The sequence below is a fragment of the Sprattus sprattus genome (genome assembly GCF_963457725.1).
Source record: "Sprattus sprattus genome assembly, chromosome: 20".
NCBI lineage: Eukaryota > Metazoa > Chordata > Actinopteri > Clupeiformes > Clupeidae > Sprattus > Sprattus sprattus.
In genome coordinates, this window is record NC_137918.1 from 1,164,765 (window position 1) to 1,183,732 (window position 18,968).

At 42.8% G+C, this 18,968-nt stretch overlaps 1 protein-coding gene across 1 annotated transcript; it reads left to right on the forward strand.

Moving 5' to 3' along the window:
- Positions 1 to 13,496: 13,496 nt before the first annotated feature.
- On the forward strand, positions 13,497 to 16,975 carry LOC308381764 (uncharacterized protein). The gene is made up of 4 exons (XM_080859346.1): positions 13,497 to 13,623; positions 13,870 to 14,017; positions 16,615 to 16,742; positions 16,858 to 16,975. Exons 1-4 carry the CDS (start codon positions 13,507 to 13,509, stop codon positions 16,960 to 16,962), a joined length of 498 nt encoding a protein of 165 aa, XP_080715472.1. The 5' UTR covers positions 13,497 to 13,506; the 3' UTR covers positions 16,963 to 16,975.
- Positions 16,976 to 18,968: the final 1,993 nt, after the last annotated feature.

An 18,968-nucleotide genomic window follows, 5' to 3' on the forward strand; every position in this document is an offset into this window, starting at 1 on the left:
CACTACATAATCTCAAACTTTATTTGTTGGTAACTCTCCAAAAAGGCTACCATTAACACATTTCTTAATGAAAAGGAAACATGCATCACAATAATACTTCAGTGTAACCTGTACCTATGTGGAGTGCAAATATGTCTTGCCATTACACTACCCAACAGCCCTACGTCTGCTAACACTACAGAATGCATAATTCCTACGGGCACTGCACTAGTTTTGTATAGCCTAATCTTTATTTTCAAATACTCAATATTCTTTATTTCTATTTTGATGGGAATAGGCAGGTGAAACAATGACATTCTCATGATGTGCTACACAGAAACATCGTTTGGATTTCTTCTACAATAGGCCGAACGACACCCCTGGATAAGGTGTCGAGGGGGTTGAAGCGTACGTCATGCGTGACTGTATGAGCTATGAAACTAGCGATTTAAAAAAAGTTTCAATGAAGAACATAGTTGCAAATATATATGTATACAACCATCTAGCTATAAAGCTACCATATAAGCCAATGGAGTGGTGGCATAAGCGCTAATTGTGCCATAAAACTACTGTTTGAAAGCTTCAGTTAAGACCGACATACTCTGCATTGGTCGCGTAGCACATTTCAGATCAAACCGAGTCATTATAAACATTTAAAAAGTTGTGTAGATAGCTTTATTAATGTAAAATATTCCTCGCTTCAAGTAGCCATGTTTTTTTTTTTTAATTCCCCTTTCTTCCGAACGACGGTCGAAAGACGCCCCTGGTGGATTAAATCGCTAAGTGTGAAGTTACTACTGGTCCTGACCACACGTAGAATTCTTCTCAACGAAAGATACACTTACAGTATTTCTCTGTTCCTAAAACACATTTTTTCAAAACATGCCTCGGTTTCTCTGAACACTAAACCCAAGTGCCAACTCCCTAAACCAATTCTGCTAAACTTTAAGCACAATTCTCTGCTTTAAACACAGATTTCAATTGTTAACCGCACTTTCTTCAAACCACAACACACAATTCTCTGCTTTAGACACAGTTTTCAATTGTTAACCACATTTTCTTCAAAACACTAAACACCATCCTCTCTACTTTGCATGCTTCATCAATGCCAAAACCGCATTGTGTTCAAACAGAAAACACTGCTAATCAAATGACAAAACTTCCATTTCCAAAGCTGTTGTGCAATTTGAAATCAAAACTTTAGCTCCTAGTTTGGAGAACAATTTATGGCAACATTGAAGTGAGTGGTGATCAGAGGGGCAGAGGAGTGAGAGTAAGAGGAGGAGGAGGAGGAGGAAAATGATGAAGAGGAAGAGCAAGACGGAGAGCCATTACTGTATCTCTGATGAGATTCAGGCCAATGTGTTCAACCATGTGGTCAACATGGGTTTGACCATGCAGGAGGCTGGCAAGGCTGGCCAGAGGGTTCAACCAAACATAAGCCGCTTCTCAGTTGCACCGATTCTCCGGACATTCAGAAGAGAGAATGGGTAAGAAACACTACTACTATGACAGTAAAACACTAGTTTGAATGTATTTTACTGTAGAATATTTTACATTGCACTGTATTTGTAAAATTACAGTATACGTAAACAAATACAAAGTGCAACCACTGATGACCAAGACATATTCCTAAACATCAATACAAAGAGCCTAGCCACAGTGGACCATGTTCTAAGGCAGAACATCTCGAGAATGAAGCAGGTGTACAGGGTGCCTTTTGACAAAAACTCTGATAGAGTCAAACAATTACAGTATGATATGACTATGTGCAAGTAAGTCATATACGTTTCCACAACTGATTACGTCCTATCAGCACAGAAACATTACTGTACACTGTAAAAAAAAAAATGTAATAAAACAGAATTTTACTGTTTATTTTACAGTTTTTTTCTGTATTTTTAAAATACCATTCATTTTACAAAAAGAAACTGTGATTTTACATGACAAATGTAAAATAACATGAAATCACTGTTAATGTAAAAACACAGAATATTTCTGTTGTTTTACACAGAAAAAACCCATTAGAAATACGTATATTTACTGTTGTAACACGGGTAGATGAAATCAAGCATTCTGATTGGTTGAGAGTGAGTCACTCAAAAATATCGAAACTGAACAAAGATGGCGGCGTGTAGCCTGTTAGTGGGAAATATTTGATGTGAATTAAGCTATCTACACGACTTTTTATACGTCTACATTGACTCGGTTAGTTGTTTATGTGCAACACGGATGGTGCACAGTATTGGTGGTCTTAACTGAAGCTCTCAAATATTATTTTAGGTTGCTGATTTCGCGTAGACCAAAACTCCATTAAGACACATAGTAGCTTAAGCTAGCTAGCCTCTCTGCTAAAAGTATACCGTTAGCATACAGATTATGCTCTCATACATACATGTGTTATGTCTATGCTCTCATACGCCTCCCGCATTGAGGCCGATGTAGGGTCTGCGCGCGCCCAAATAGAACATTCTTGCACTGGTTACCACGGAGTTTCAACACTGACAAGACACACGACAGCAGAAGACTAAAGGTAAATGTCTTTGTACTTTAATTGAGTTCTCAAAAATAAAAAGTTTAATACCCTGGCATTGTATTTGACGATGAAAGGCTCATTGTGTATAGGTTGTCGTGCTGTCATGTTGGTGTGCTGAATGGCAGTGACGTGCAGTACCCTGACAAAATTCAAACGTAAAAATGTTTATTAAATAATTTTATTTAATAAACTTGTATTTCTATTTGTACCGAGTATTCTTGTGATTTATATATGCAATACATACGTTATTCCAATTGTTTAGACGTTACGATGACAATTGTATCAGTTACGCATAAACAAATACAAAAAAACGGTAGAATAAGCAGTGCCTTTACTGTCCATTCATTTTGAACGGCAGCGAAAAACTCATGTCGCGCATGCGCACTTAGATTCTGTATTCTTTAATATGTACGTCGAAAGGCACAACTCTACTGTGCCTTTGCACGTAAATATGTTATGCCAGTAATCATCTACGTTACGTATCAAACATGGACCAATTAAAATTGAGATATTACTGGACATTTGCGTAGCTGACGTCATTACACCAGCTAAGCGTAATCCCCGCGAAAATCAAAGTAAAAATGACAACAGCGGTATCTACCGATATTGTGGAACTTAGACATTTCTCCAAACTCGACTTTAATAGAAAAAAGTAGTAACTAGCAAGAGGGAGGCCTATTCCAACACTAAATGAAATTCTGCAGAAAAAGGGACCAAAAATTGTCGTTTCAAACGGACTGGTATGACAAAAAAGATTGGCATTGTGGCTGTGCTAGTCAGGTGAGTTAGAAACTATTTTGAGCTTAATTTTGAAATGATAAGTGTGGGGTTGAATTAATGCCGACTGCAAGCCATTTGCTTTCATATTCAATTGAGCAGTGTGTGTTCTCATTGCTGCTGACTGACATACATAATTGGCCGCTGTGCGGATAAAGATGTTTGCATTCTGATGATGGACATTAACTGGTGTGTGCGTGCGTGTGCGAGACTGAGAGTACGATATGTTATCGTGATTGGATTTTTTTTTTATACATCGATCGACCGTGCCTGTGTGCCGCACTTGTACCTACTGTTGTGACGTAGCCTATTAGCCTAAACAATAAATAAAGTAATCTGGCTTTCATAACTCAGTGCCTACCCTCGTACTGACTTCACCGCACGTCACTGCTGAATGGGGGCCGTAATGTGAGTGTAGCCAACACCATATGAGGCTCTGGCTAACTTTGACTAGCTAGCTTGCACTGACAACCTTCAGTTCGTAGTCGTAAGGTAATGTAAGCCATAGTAGCTAGCTAAGGTAACATGTACAGTTCAAGTTAGCTAGCTAGCCAACCTGGATAATTTACAGTTTTTCTCAATCGCTTTGGCGAATTTTTCCATTCACTGTTTACTTTTTCAAAACAGCTCACACACAGCCCTTAACTGAAGCTGAAATGACCAAAACACTATATGATGGTTGCGGAATGACACTACCTTCTCAAAAACTTATCACACACCCATCAAAACCAAACAATTCCTTCAAAACCTACAATTTGTGCTCAATTGAAAATGTATGTTTTCTCATTTATTTAACAATGGATAGCAAAACTCAAAATACAGCTTTCAATATCAACCTATGAAAGCATCACTTCAACTTTTGTGCAACACCCTCCCAGTATTGACTATTTTACCACTGACAACGTAGCCTACTACAATTTGGGTTTTGTACTGAGCACTCTTGCCTAAGGAATACTGTCAGAAAGTATTTGAAACCTGAATATTTGTATACAGTAAAATTTAGTATTTCTGTTTTTGTATTGCTAAACACTATAGCATGATGATATATATGGTTACGTAACATTTGTTCTACTGCGCACAAAATGGCAAAGATTCTGACACAACATTTTTACAGTATTGAGGTCCTTTTTCCACAAGTAATCAGAATTCGACCGTATATGTTGTAAATAACTTTAGTGAAACTACAGTAAACATTGTATTGTGACAACATACTTTACAAAAGTATAGAAATTGCCAAGAGTGCAAATACAGTGAAACACAATACATTATATTGACTGTGAAGGCCAGCAAAGTGTCATTGTCATTGCTGAACGTACAAACAATTGATGCCACAGTATGACAGCTCAGGTTTGAAAGAACCCTTTGGCCAGCCTCTCTCATGGTGGTCATGATTCACTATAGATCAATGACTCTTGCCCTAATTTCATTTGAGCATCTTACACGAATGCCACATCCCCTGACAGGGGCCCCTCTACCTCTACCACAACCTCTTCCTGGTCCTCATCCTGGTGGCCTATTCGATACATGCTTACTGTAGTATCAACTTCGATCTATTGACCCTTTTTTAGAGGTTGAGAACTGCTTGATTAGTTTTGCACAGAGAGTTCACACAGGTGCTGACGATATTTAGAATATAGAGAGCAGTGCCAGTAGGCTGCTACTAAGTGTCTGCAATGTGTTGACATGGTTATTCAATTAGGTTTTGTGTCTTTCTCTGAGAAGTGTGTAAACTGTTTTGAAAAGTGTGTTAAAACTCAAAGAAATTTGTGTGAAAGCAATGAGAAATGGTTAACCCATTCGCCAGAGAAGACTCTTGCTGTGCAAAGAAGATGTGAGCATTAGATGAAGTTGACCCATGATTCGCTAAATGCCTGAAAACGATTGGGAAAAACTGTAATCTGTAAAATTGGTTGGCATTTTGTATTTGCTATTGAAAACATTCAGAGTGAGAGAAAGTAAAAACCTGGCTAGTAACATATTGCGTTTTCTAATGACGAAGGCTCTTTTAAGCACATATCATAGATACTCTTTTGCCATAGCTTTAAGGCTAGCTATTTAGCATATCGTGTTGGCTAGTTTGCTCCATTTTATATTATAACCATAGGGCAGGGGCAACGCCAGTGGTGGAAATCAGTTTTCCCCAAACCCTTTTCTCTCGAAGCACAATCTATGTATTCTATGGGGAAAAAAGTCTCACGGCACACCAGCATTACATGTTATTGTGTTGTTTGGTTGTGAAATGCCTTTTAAGTTTAGTTTGTTCGAGTTGCAGTCCTGTTGAAAATATGTGTTTTAAATGTTTGTTTAGGGATTTTAAACTGCACCAATGGCTCATACATTTTTGCTTTGGTTTGTGTTTTTCTCCAGCCTCCTCCCCTGCCAAGACAGACACATTTTCTACCTTCCCATGACAGGCTGGACGACAGTGGATTGGAGTACTCAAAGTACTAATTCAATCAAAAGCTCCAAACATACTCACAGAATATGAGAAATCTGGTACCATATGCACAAAAAACAGGGTGCTACTTGTGAGGGTTGCTGTCAGCAATCTTGAGGAGAGATGAGGATTGTAAGTTGACGACACTGTCAATGTTATTGAGGTAAAAAGGACTGTATAATGATCTGGTAGGTTGCTAGATTGTGCTGCTCGGGCAGTGTCTGTAAGAACACCACAATCACCGCACTAGTCTTCTTGTTCTCTTTTAATAGGCTATCATCTGTTTTGTACATGACACTGCATGAGTTGTTACATGGGTGTGGTCTGCAATGAAAACAGAGACCAATCAGCACTGCACTGGGTCACATCAATGAATAATTCCTACACTACACATAACCAACTACAAAACTACTAAATATGATCGTGGACATTACTCTAATCAACATAGATCTTATCTGTATTACGTTTACATTATGAACAGTACAAATTCATCCCTATTGCATCAATTAATACAAGAAAGCATATAACAGAACATGCTAATAGCGAACTATTATGCTAACCGCGAACTGTTATGCTAAGCGCTAAACACTTGAATACAATACAATACAAGTCAATACAAACACTATAACGTCCTGAAACACACTTACTTGTAGCAGGAACGCACACAATGCCTCACATATGCAATTGAACAAAGATGATTCACTAATAATACATTTAACCCTTGACCACAACTGCCACAGGCTACGAGAGAAACTTATTGAAACTTATTCATAACTGTCAAAACTGACGCGTTGCTAGGCAACGCCATAATCAACGTAGTCTTTCGTACAGCCGCCCTCGAATTGCTGAGGCAATTTGCTCATGAGAAAGACTCATCAGCCGGATGTTCTGCTGACGGTGGCGGATCTCCGTTGTCTTCGGAGTCTGGGATGGCGGGGAGTTGAATGAGTCGGGTCACTGGCCGAGTATAAACTCGATCCCTCACTCGAACGTCTGCTGAGCGCACGTGACCATCTGCGCTCCGATGGACGTTGACGATCTTCCCAATGGGCCAACTTGCTCTTGGAAGCTGCGCGTCCACCAGCAAGACCACGGCATCCTCAGCGAGGTCTTCCGTGTCGGCGTGCCATTTCTGGCGAAGCTGTAGCGTGGGCAAGTAGTTCCGGATGAAGCTCGCCCAGAACTGGTCGGCCAGGATTTGGCAGTGCTTCCATCTCTTTCTGGTGAGTCCTTTGTCCATAGGGTACACCACTTGTGGTAGTGCGCCGTCAGGCCGCCCCATTAAAAGGACATTGGGTGTCACCGGGTCCTCATCAGCTACACTTGACGAGGTATAGCCTAAAGGTTTAGAGTTCAAGATAGCTTCCACTTCCAGCAGGACTGTGAGAAGCACTTCCTCAGCGACTGACTGAGCTCCTATCACTGTGTGCAAAGCAGTCTTTGCAGATCTAATTTCACGTTCCCAGACCCCACCGAAGTGTGGAGCTGCAGGAGGGTTGAAGTGAAAGGCAATTTTCTGCTTGGCTAGGAGTCTCTTGAGTTCCGGGTTCATGCTGGCGAACGCTTCGCGTAACTCCTTCTCACCGGCCTTGAAGTTGGTCCCTTGGTCAGAATAGACCTCCGCCGGGGCCCCCCTGCGAGCGATGAACCTTCTGAGCGCCATCAGGTAAGAGTCTACGTCTATGCTGGGTAAGAGGTCAAAGTGCACAGCCCGGGTTGTTAGGCATTTGAAGATAATGCCCCACCTCTTCTCTGTGCGCCGGCCTATCTTGATCTGGAACGGCCCGAAGCAATCGACACCAGTTGAGTAGAATGGCGGCTTGAAGAGCCGTAGCCGAGCTACAGGTAGGTCTGACATCTTCGGCACTGCAGGACGGGCCTTCCATCTACGACATTCCTTGCACTGGTGCTGTATGCGTCGGATGGCCTCTCTTCCGCGCAGGACCCAGATAGACCGCCTCATCTCTGCATACACACGCTCTGGTCCAGGATGACATAGGCGAGAGTCATAGTCCTGGATCAGGAGTTTAGTGGCTGGATGGCCGGGATCTAAGACGATCGGATGTATAGCACTGGAATCTAGTGCCTGTGCTCGCCGTAGTCTCCCACCCACCCGTAGGATCCCTGCATCAGGGTCCAGCTCTGGTGACAGGGTCAGCAGGCGGCTACTGCGCTGCACCGGCTTGCCTGCTTCGAGGAGGCGCAGCTCCTCCGGAAAACTGTCCCGTTGTGCCTGCTTGATGATCAGCATCTCTGCTTGCTGATAGTCTGAGGCAGTTGGAGCAACAGTTTCAGTGGCCGCCCCATGAAGCTCCCGTACAGTGGCCTCGACAAGATCTCTCCAGCAGGCATACTGTTCAGCTCGGGAGATTCTGGGCTGCTCAGCTGTGGAGGTCAGGCCACAGAATGTAAGCTTACGGAATTCTGCAGGATCTGGCTCGGCCATTGTGGACGGCCTCACAGGCCAATCTTCGGGTCCCTTGAGAAGGAAAGGTGGCCCATGACTCCAACGGTTTGGCTGTGCTAGCTCTTCCAGGGTCTTGCCCCGCGTAATGTCATCGGCAGGGTTCTGGGCAGAGTCTACATAGCGCCAGCAGCTGGAGTCCGTTAACTCCTGGATTTCAGACACACGTGTGCCTACAAACACCTTGAAACGGCACGATTCAGATTGGAGCCACGTCAACACAGTAGTGGAGTCTGTCCACAGTATGGTCTGGTCTATGTGCAATGTGAGCTCCTTTCCCAGCAGGCTATACAACTGCGCTCCGGTAAGGGCACCACAGAGCTCCAATCTTGGCATTGATGTTTGCCGCCGTGGGGCCACTCTTGATCTTGCCACAAGGAATGACAGGTGGACTCCACCCTGTGTGTCCTCGGTTCGAAGATACGCGGTAGAGCCATAGGCCCTCTCGGATGCGTCGCTGAATATATGCAGCTGTCTGGTGAGTACGTCAACCTGAGCTGGTACGTAAGGTCGGGGAAGTGATATACGTGGCAACACTTGAAGCTCTGTTTCCCAATCCTTCCATTCTCGCAGCACCTCTTGGGGGAGCAGTGGATCATCCCAGCTGTGATGCTTATCCCAAAGGCGCTGGACGAGGATCTTTGCACGGGTTGTGTATGGCAGAATGAACCCCAGCGGGTCGTACTGTCGAGCGAGGACCTTGTAGACATTCCGCATTGTTAATTCTCCATACTGTAGGGGTCGGTGCTTGTAGCCTAGCCTATCAGACTCCCAGTGCCAGGTAAGTCCGAGGGCAGATTCTGGATGGCTGGCATCACCCTTCGAAAGCCAGTGCTCAAGGCTGTTGGACCTGGCCTCGGTGGGTAGGTGACTGATTGCACTTGGGGCACTGCTTGCCCACTGGCGGAGTTCAAAGCCACCAGTGGCGAGAAGAACACGGAGCTTATCCACAAGCTGCTTAGCCTCCTCAACAGTTGACACGCTCTGTAGGCAATTGTCGACGTAGAAGCACTGTTCTACGGACCGCCTCACATCTTCATCGGCAGAACTATGCTCCTTGACGTGGCACTGAAGCGCGAACGTGGCGCAGCATGGGGAGCAGGTTGTGCCAAATGGTAAGACTTGCCACTCGTACACATCTGGGGGATCCTCTCGCCTCATGTCTCTCCAAACGAACCTGAGAAGTGGCCTGTCTTCTGGTTGGAGCCTGACTTGATGGAACATACTGCGTATGTCGCCGCTAATGGCCACTGCATCTTGTCTAAAGCGAAGTAGGACTCCGAGAAGAGAGGCGCTGAGAGTTGGTCCAGGCAGTAATGCCTCATTCAAGTTCAGGCCACGAAACTGGTATGAGCAGTTAAACACAATACGATTCTTTTCGTTGTGCCTAACTAAATGATGGGGGATGAACCATGATTCGCCCTCTGTTGAGACGTCAGGGCTGAGCTTCTTGGCTGATCCTGCCTTGACCAGTTTGTGGATCTCCTCACAGTACGCCTCGGCTAGCTTTGGGTCTCTTGCCAGCCTCTTCTCAGTGCTCCTCAGACTCGGCATTACCATCTCCTTGGTGGCTTTGAAGAAGGGCATTTGGCGTTTGCGTAGTAGGGGGGTAGCATACCGCAAGACACCCTCTACCTCCACACGTGTCGTCTTTGCCTCTAGCATATCCACAGCCTCTTGGTCCTCCTTGGACCGCATGACTACCTTGTCACTTTGGAATGGCAGCGTGTCCATCTGCCACAGTCTTTGCACATTTTCCATCAGTTCCGCGGTCTGCGGAGACACGGTGGTGAAAAGGCACTGCTGTTGTGTCAAAGTCTGCTGCACTAGCCTTGCAGGGCCTTGCAGGGTCCATCCCAGCCGAGTACGGAGAGCTGCGGGTCCTCCTGGTGGGCCCAATCTGACGGGCTCGACTGGGGTGAGTAAGTGAGGGTGGTCAGCGCCTATGAGGATGAGGGGCTGAACCTGGTTAAACTGCGTGAGGGGGAGACCGACAAGGTGTTTGTACTTCCTCTGAAGCGATGTGATGGGGTAAGACTGCTCTGCAAGGCTTAGACGCGGTGATGTGAAGGCTTGAGTAATTTTAAACCTGTTCTTCGGCTGGGCAGCTGGTGATAAGTGGAAGGACACACATGCTCCTCTGAGAACCTCGACGTCCTGTCTTATGGTGCGCAGGTTAAGTTCTTCGGGAGTGCCTTCTAGCCCTAGCTGCTTGGCAGCCTCTGGCAGGAGCATAGTGCGCTCCGAACCGTCGTCTAATACAGCGTATGTCTCCAGTTTGCGGTCGTGATGGATAAGCAGCACTTTAATTATCTTTAGAAGGACTCTAGATGAATCAGATGGGCGGTCCAGATAGAGGACCTCAGTCGCGGTGTTGACTAAACAGCTCTCCTCTCTGCGTGGCTCAGCCGAGTCTCTCTTATTGACCTCATGAAGGACCTTTAAATGTCTGCCTTGACACACGTCGCACAGCTTCTTCAGGTCACACTGCGCAGCTTGGTGGTTCCTTGCACAGCGCCAGCATCGTTTGTTGGCTTTGATCCACTCAATCACTTGCTCCTTGGTGAGACTTTGAATGGCTTGGCACTTATTAAGGAAATGCTCTGAGCTCTCGCAGTATGGGCAGTACGGCTTTACTTTGTCCCTCCTCTCAGACCATGCCGGGCGTTGTTGTTGTGGAACTATAGCCGTAGAGCCCTCCGCTCCATGTAGCACAGAGGCCCCATGTCTGTTGCTCGTCAGTTCGACCTCATAGCCTTGGCACCAGGACTCGTATCTTAGCCACTCTGCCAGGTCGATCAGGGTGTATGTGACCCCAGGTCGCTGAATCATCTGGCGGCGAAAGTCAGCTCTCATTTCAGGTGGGAGTTTGGTGAGGAGACGGGCGACGTGTGAGCCGCATCTCAATTCCACGTCTCCATCAGGCCCCAGGGTCTGAAGCATGCCCACCAGAGACTGTACATGCAGTGCAAACCTCTCGAAGGCCGCAGCATCTCCACGCTTCACCGCTGGTGACTCCATGACAGTGGCTAGTCTCTTCAGAGCCACGTGATGAGGCTGCCCAAACTTCTCATCTAAGGCTGACATGGTGTCACTGTAGGGAGTGGGTGAATTGAGGTAAGAATCAGCTACAAGACAGGCCTCTTCAAGTTTCAAGTGATCAGTGAGGACTTGATATTTAAAGAGCTCAGTGGTATCTGCAGGCAACAGATTCTCTAGGGCTATTTTTAGGCGGGCGAACTCCATTGGATCTCGGTGGATGAAGAGTGGGATCTTCGGCTTAGGCCCCCTGTACACCCTCTCTTCGGACCCAGATGAGTGGAATGGCTGCTGATTGCCTATATGTGAGTAACTATAGCCTCGGGGTCTAGGTAAATATCTAAAGCGGGAACCAGGGTCATACTGGGCTCTATGGCTTGGGGGGCTGAACAATGGGGAGTGTGTTGGAGTCCCTACAGCTGTAAATGGCTGGGATAGCATGGGCCTGCTAGGTTGCATGGGCCTTTGGAAATAGCCTGCCCTGGGGATGGAAGATAGGCTATTCGTTAGGTTAGATGCCGCACTCTGTTTCATAAGCTGTAGTTCAGCCATCATTCTGTCTATGGCTGAGACCATTTGCCCATCAAGATGTCCTGATGACACTGCTGGTGGCCATGGTGGGGGAGGTGGCCAGTTGCCTTCGTCTCCGTAGTCATGCTCTCTATCTGTGACGCGTGGCGTAGGAGGTGGAGGGGGAGGGGGGGGGGGAGGTAACTCTGGCCAGGCTGTTTGATGATGCTCCATATGACTTATTCTTGGGGCAGTCACCTTCTCTGTTAGCGACCTCATGTCTTTGTGGACATCTCTGAAGTCTCCAATGTTGTTTAACATATACTCGTGAGCTTGGCGTAGTTTCATGTTCTCCTTACGGAGCTCCTCTAGCTCGGCTTTATATGCAGTGGCAACATCTCTGCCGTCATCATGCTTAGAAGAGGAATGTGAGCACTCATCAGACTGCTTACTCCACTGGTCATACACTGTGCGAAGGCTGGGGGAAAGCACGTCCTCTTGTTCATCGAGGGCTGGGTCCCACTGTACTTGGCGCATGGGGTATGAGGCGCGTGGATGTGAGGAGGGTGTCATCTGGACTGCTCCCTCCATGCTGGGTCTCCATTCATTCTCTTGCATGTGCATTTGCATTCCCGCTGCTGAAGGATAGTGATGTTTGTAACTGGCTCCATCAAGCTCATAGTCGTCTAGGTAACGTGGCAGGCTTGTCTGCCGTTTTTGACGAACTGTTTCACTGCTTTCTTGCATCTTGATCCCGAATCAACACTGTATCCGGCTCGTAAGGACCAAATGTTATTGAGGTAAAAAGGACTGTATAATGATCTGGTAGGTTGCTAGATTGTGCTGCTCGGGCAGTGTCTGTAAGAACACCACAATCACGGCACTAGTCTTCTTGTTCTCTTTTAATAGGCTATCATCTGTTTTGTACATGACACTGCATGAGTTGTTACATGGGTGTGGTCTGCAATGAAAACAGAGACCAATCAGCACTGCACTGGGTCACATCAATGAATAATTCCTACACTACACATAACCAACTACAAAACTACTAAATATGATCGTGGACATTACTCTAATCAACATAGATCTTATCTGTATTACGTTTACATTATGAACAGTACAAATTCATCCCTATTGCATCAATTAATACAAGAAAGCATATAACAGAACATGCTAATAGCGAACTATTATGCTAACCGCGAACTGTTATGCTAAGCGCTAAACACTTGAATACAATACAATACAAGTCAATACAAACACTATAACGTCCTGAAACACACTTACTTGTAGCAGGAACGCACACAATGCCTCACATATGCAATTGAACAAAGATGATTCACTAATAATACATTTAACCCTTGACCACAACTGCCACAGGCTACGAGAGAAACTTATTGAAACTTATTCATAACTGTCAAAACTGACGCGTTGCTAGGCAACGCCATAATCAACGTAGTCTTTCGTACAGTCAAAGTGTGAGATTCAAAAGTATTGACAGTGGAGTGGAAGTTGTTCTTATATATCTCATACTTAAAATTAATATTTTAGTCAATACATGTGAAGTGTGAGTATAACTGATGGCAATACATGTTTCTAATTGAAGAGTTCAGGTGCAAAAACTTAAAAATTTAGGTATGATAAAGGGAAATATTCTCAGTGCCTACTATACGATAATCATGCCAGCTGTGTTTTTTCCAATTTACCACAAAAAAGGTCAGGTGGACTTCTGAACTCTTCAATGTGTGTTTAGAAATGGTTTGGTTGATGCTGTCTGTTATTTTCAGTTACCCATCCAGTGATGACAAGGTGCGTCTTGACAAGAATGTTGTCACCACGTTTCCTAAATTGAGTGTCAAAATCCAGGAACACAATGAGGGATATGTAAGTGAAAAAAAAATGATGTTTACCTTCCCACCCCACATTTTACTGATGTACCAAATGTTTATTGTTTCAGAAATAAGGGCCATTGTATTTTTGGTATTATTGACTGATGCCTCATGTCCACTCTCTACCTTCAACCCATGAAAAGGAACACTTACACCCCCCCCCCCCCCAATATCTCAGTAAATATAGCCTGTAAATTCAAATGAATAAATTGGATTGAATATTTATCTTTGTACATCTTAGTTCGACTTCGATAGCCAGTTTGAGGGGAAAGCTGATCTTTTCCTTCGCAAATGGCAGATGAACATCATCCCTAAGCTAATGAAGGTTGCTGCGTTGGAGTTGTCTGAGGATCTGGAAAATCCTTCAACCACCAGGAACAACAGTGATGGTATGTTGGTTCGCATTCAGAAAGATAGGGGGGAAATGCACTTATAACTTTTATGCAATGGATAATAACTGAAGCCAGTTTAATTGTTCAAGATGACTTAAAGTGCATATGACACCTCAATACTAATTTTTTTTAATAAATAGAACGAAGGTGGTATTTCACAATCGATATATATATGTTGAGGAAAAATATACACTTTTGACTTGTTAAAATCATCATTTGAATGCAGCGCCACTGAGCTACCGACTTCCCAAGCGACTCACTACCACCCTGCGTTAAAAAACTTAAATTACTTAAACGGAGGTACTCTGTTGCACTTGGTCGCCATTTTTCCTGACAGAAAACACATTTTCTCAGGGAGCCACCGGCTATTTCTTAAGGATCAGTTGTAAATATGCCTTCAGGGTGTGTTGCAGCATATTGCTCGAACGTCAGTTCCCATTCTTTTAGCCTTTTCAAATTTCCAAAAGACGAGGAAGTACGCGAGAAGTGGGTGCAGAATGTGTGTCGCACAAGAGTGCCTTCTCCAGCAAGCTTGAAATGACAACTAAAGTAATTTGCTGTGAAGTAATGCTGGAAGCATTGCTCTCTATCCATTAAATAGGGAATGTATTTCACGTATTTAGAATGGCTGACCTAACAAACAACAGCTGTGAAAGAGCTAAGAGACTGGAGGCAAACGGTACATCTGCCTCAATGAGGGGGGCGTTATACTTATTAGCAGCGAGTAGGGATGCGTACCGGTACGCCGGACCGGTTCTGGACTTGTAAAAACGTTTAGGTTCAGGTCCAGAAAAACCGAAACCCCAGTGATTCGGTACTGGACTTGTAAAAAATCTAGCACTCACATACTATATCCTACTATATTTTCGTTCTAGACCACCTTGAAATTCGCGGTGGAAAAAGACATTCCTATACCGTTACGCACCCGGACCGAAATGTCACGCAGATTTCGGTGCCTGAGCCGATTTAAATAAATAACAGCAACAAATCATGCAGCTAAATCTTGAAAACTTATGTAAAATGTTGTCTAATAAACATGAATTATTTCAGGCTGCAACATGAAACACAGGGGCTGCTTCCAAAACAGTAGAAAACTAGCGATAGCTAACTAGCAGTAACGTTAGTGGTGTAAGTATGATTTGTATGAATTATTTTGTATTTTTTTGCCAGGCAGATTTCGTGGGGCACATTTACAACTGCCCTAGCTCCCACTATAAACGTTGTCCTGTGTCGCTCATTGGTGTTTCGATAGCAACAGTCGTTTGACAATGAAGAGCAGGCAGCATGTCACAGAACAAGAACAAACAGAGCTAGCCATAAACCTTTTAACAGAGAAAATACCGAAAGGTAAACGATCAAAAGTGTGGCTGTATTTTGCACAAAAAGATTCAAACATCGCGACGTGCAGCAAATGCAACACAACAATTGCGTGTAAAGAGGATAGAAGGTCAACAGCAAATCAGCAACCTCAGACTGACAAATAAACGGAGATCACAGCAAAACGTATAATAGTCTCTTAAAGGGGCAGTGCACATTTTCTCGTACTCAGTGTGTTCAAGTAAAAAGATTAACTATAAACAGATCGAAAAAATCGATATAAACAAATCAGAAATGGTGAAATTTCATTAAAATAAATAATACAATACAAACAAAATAATATATTTTTGACTCCAAAGGCAAATATGTTCATATTTTTGCAAAATAAGTTTGAAGCTGTAGTGTGTGCAGAGTGTGTGTGTGTGTGTGTATTTTGTACTTATTTATATTTATTTAAGTAGACTATAAACTGTTGTTTACAGTTAATATAATGTTCATAGTTTGAAGTAAAAAAAAAAAAAGCTGTAGTTTGAAGCCAAATGTTTTGTATGTATTTATATTAATAGTATACTTTAAACAGTTCATATATTCAAATATGCCATGGGTTCGGTTCTGGACTTATTAGGTCCGGACCTGAACCTAAACCTCTGGATTCGAATTCGGACCTGAACCTGAATGTGGGTTTAGGTATGCATCCCTAGCAGCGAGGCTAGCTAGCTTCTATGTCATCACTGTCAGAACTCGGCTCTTCTGCTGGCTCGTCTTCCAGATACGGCTCAATGCTCACAATCACCTTTACAAACTGATCCGGATCGAAGTCTTCCTCAATCTCATCTCTGCTTGAGTCTGTTGCAGAAAATTGCTCAAAATTGCTGAATTCTTCAACCTCCATCGCTAGTTGTGTGGCGTGGGAACGAATGAGGTCTACCGCCAGGTGACCCTGTGATGTCAGTGGTGGTAGACTTCATTCGTTCCCACACCACACAGCTATCGATGGAGGGTGAAGAATTCAGCAATTTTGAGCAATTTTCTGCCACAGACTTCAGGTTTCAGGTAAGCCGGCACTGCTTGCCGAAGAGCGTCGCGAAAACCACACTTTGAAATCGTGTACAAACCTAATTTTTCAATCATCGGGTTTACACATGACTTCAAAGTACTATGTTTTATGTATAGTCTTGATAATTATATGCCGTTTACCTTTTTTTTTTAGGTGTCATATGCACTTTAACCTTGTGTAATGGTAGATATCTAATTTGGATTCTAATATTTTCATGTAGACATGCTTTGCTTCAAAGCACTTCAGATGCTCATACACCTTCTTCCACCAATGCCATCAGGACGAGGGGCTGGATGGAGTCGCTGCAGTGTTAAATCAGCCATTTCCTACCTCATGGACTTTGTGCAAGTATGTTTGTGTCTTATGACTTATTGGTTGCATCACTGAACCTCCTGATGTTGTGTTGTGGTCTCCTCCCCATGCTGGTTTAATAATGTAGTAATTCAAACGTTTTGTGTTACAGCCTAGAACGAGCATTTCATCATTGCTTGAGAATCCTGATTCATCGAGAGGCCACCAGCCTAGCATTGTGTGCATTGGACACCCAAGCGGAGCTGCCCAGCAGTAGCTGATCGTCGCAAGAAGTGACAAGATTGCTATGCCACTTGGAGATGAAGGGCTGATGTATTGGGCCTTATTGAAAAAAAAGCATTTTCATTTGCAGTCGAGTTGGAAATTATATTAGAAGATATCAAGAGTCTGTGGATTTTTGTTTACTTTTTTTTTTTTTACTTTTTTTCTTTCATTTCCAATTCAGTTGAATTTGTTTTTGTTTGTTTCAGAACCAGTTGCTGTATGGTTACCTGTTAGTTATTTTTTATATATATACAGAATAAAAATACAGAGAATGGGAAATTGTAGTTGTTCTTGTTCAGCTTAGTCTTGTTCAAACACAATTCATTTAAGCCCCTTTTCCGACTGGCCAAAAACTGGTTTAAACCATTTAAAATTAAAATAATTATGGTGTTATTAGGTGAGTAGCCTATAGTTTTTTTTTTTAAGTTGAAAGTGCTTTAAATATTCATTTTTTTAAACTAGTTTTTAAAGATTAATCAAATTATTGTTGTATACTATTATATTACTATTTCTGAAACATGATTCTGATTCTGATTCTGATTACATCTCATAAAAAATTATATACAGGATTTTTAAACAAATAATGCCATTAAAACCAACTAATAACAGCACATTTCTGTAAATGTAAGCATTATTACTCGTATAACAATGTTAATCTACCATCTTCATGGGTAATTTAATTTAACAGCACATTTCTGTAATTATGAGACCAATAAATGGATTTACTGTGTGAACAAGTGATAGAGAGAGGCATATTCTCAAAGGCTGAAAGATCAGGTAAGTGACTATACACTAAAAATTATAATAAACGGTAATTTTCTGGCAGCTGGGGTGCCAGTAAAAATACCGTAAAATAACATTAAATTACAACATTTTCACATTTTAAAACAATTAAATGACCTAGAAAAATGGAAAATAAATGTTGTATTACGAATAATGTTCGTAATATAACGTTTATTTACCGTTTTTCTAGGTCATTTAATTGTTTTAAAATGTGAAAATGTTGTTATTTAATGTTAAAAAACCTGAAAATAAGGGAAAATCTTGGTAAAATTACAACTAAAAACTGTATTTTAATTCCGGGAAATAACCGTATTTTTACGGTACAGTAATTTTCTGTTATTTTACGGTATTTTTCTGGCACCCCAGCTGCCGGAAAAAAACCGTTTTTTTACGATTTTTTTTTTTACAGTGTACTGTATTGTAATCCAATCAAATGTTCAAATCAAACTGTATTTTCAGATGTTTCACAACACAACAATTGTCGATATTGTCTTGAGCAAGAACAGGATGCAGTCTAGTTTTTTTGTCCTTTTATTATTTTACATTTTTCTTTCATTTTTGAGTTAAAACATTATACAGTTACAATATTTTACAACAGAAGAAAGCGTACAGTAACACTGGAGATGAAAAGGCATAATACTCCTGATAAGGCCTTCATACTAGTGTTTTCCCATTTCATAGTAGTGTTTTCCATTGAGCACATCAGTGTTCAATCAATGCTTAGAATGTCTACTCAAATAATGGTCTGTGTTTGTTGTTTGAAAACAAAATGCCCTTTTGAGGTGATATAATAGTGTTTTGAAACCAAAGTGTCATTTTGCAAGAGATATAAAGGGTTTTGCATTTTGTGTGAGTGGTTTTGGGATTTGTGTTTAGAGCTAAGAGAAACCGAGGCATGCTTTGAAAAAATGTGTTTTAGGAACAGAGAAATACTGTAAGCTAAGTGTGGCGTTGGGAAACCCGTCTGCAACGTAGGAATCCTATTACGAGCGATTTCAAGTGCTTTTTAGGCTAAGTGCGCGTTCGGGAAACGAGGCCCAGATGAGTTCACAATTATTCCAATACATCTGCAATTTTGCCGAACATTGCTTTTTTCCAAAGGTACAAACTATTTGGAGATGTAGCTTTTGGATAAACCCTGATCACACACACACACACACACACACACACACACACACACACACACACACACACACACACACACACACACACACA

Bases quoted from the DNA above. Each gene is read 5' to 3' on its own strand.
- LOC308381764 (XM_080859346.1), top strand. From the start codon at position 13,507: ATGCTGTCTGTTATTTTCAGTTACCCATCCAGTGATGACAAGGTGCGT. The intron at 14,018-16,614 runs GTATGTTGGTTC...ATTTTCATGTAG, and splicing joins CACCAGGAACAACAGTGATG to ACATGCTTTGCTTCAAAGCA. The intron at 16,743-16,857 runs GTATGTTTGTGT...TTTGTGTTACAG, and splicing joins ACCTCATGGACTTTGTGCAA to CCTAGAACGAGCATTTCATC.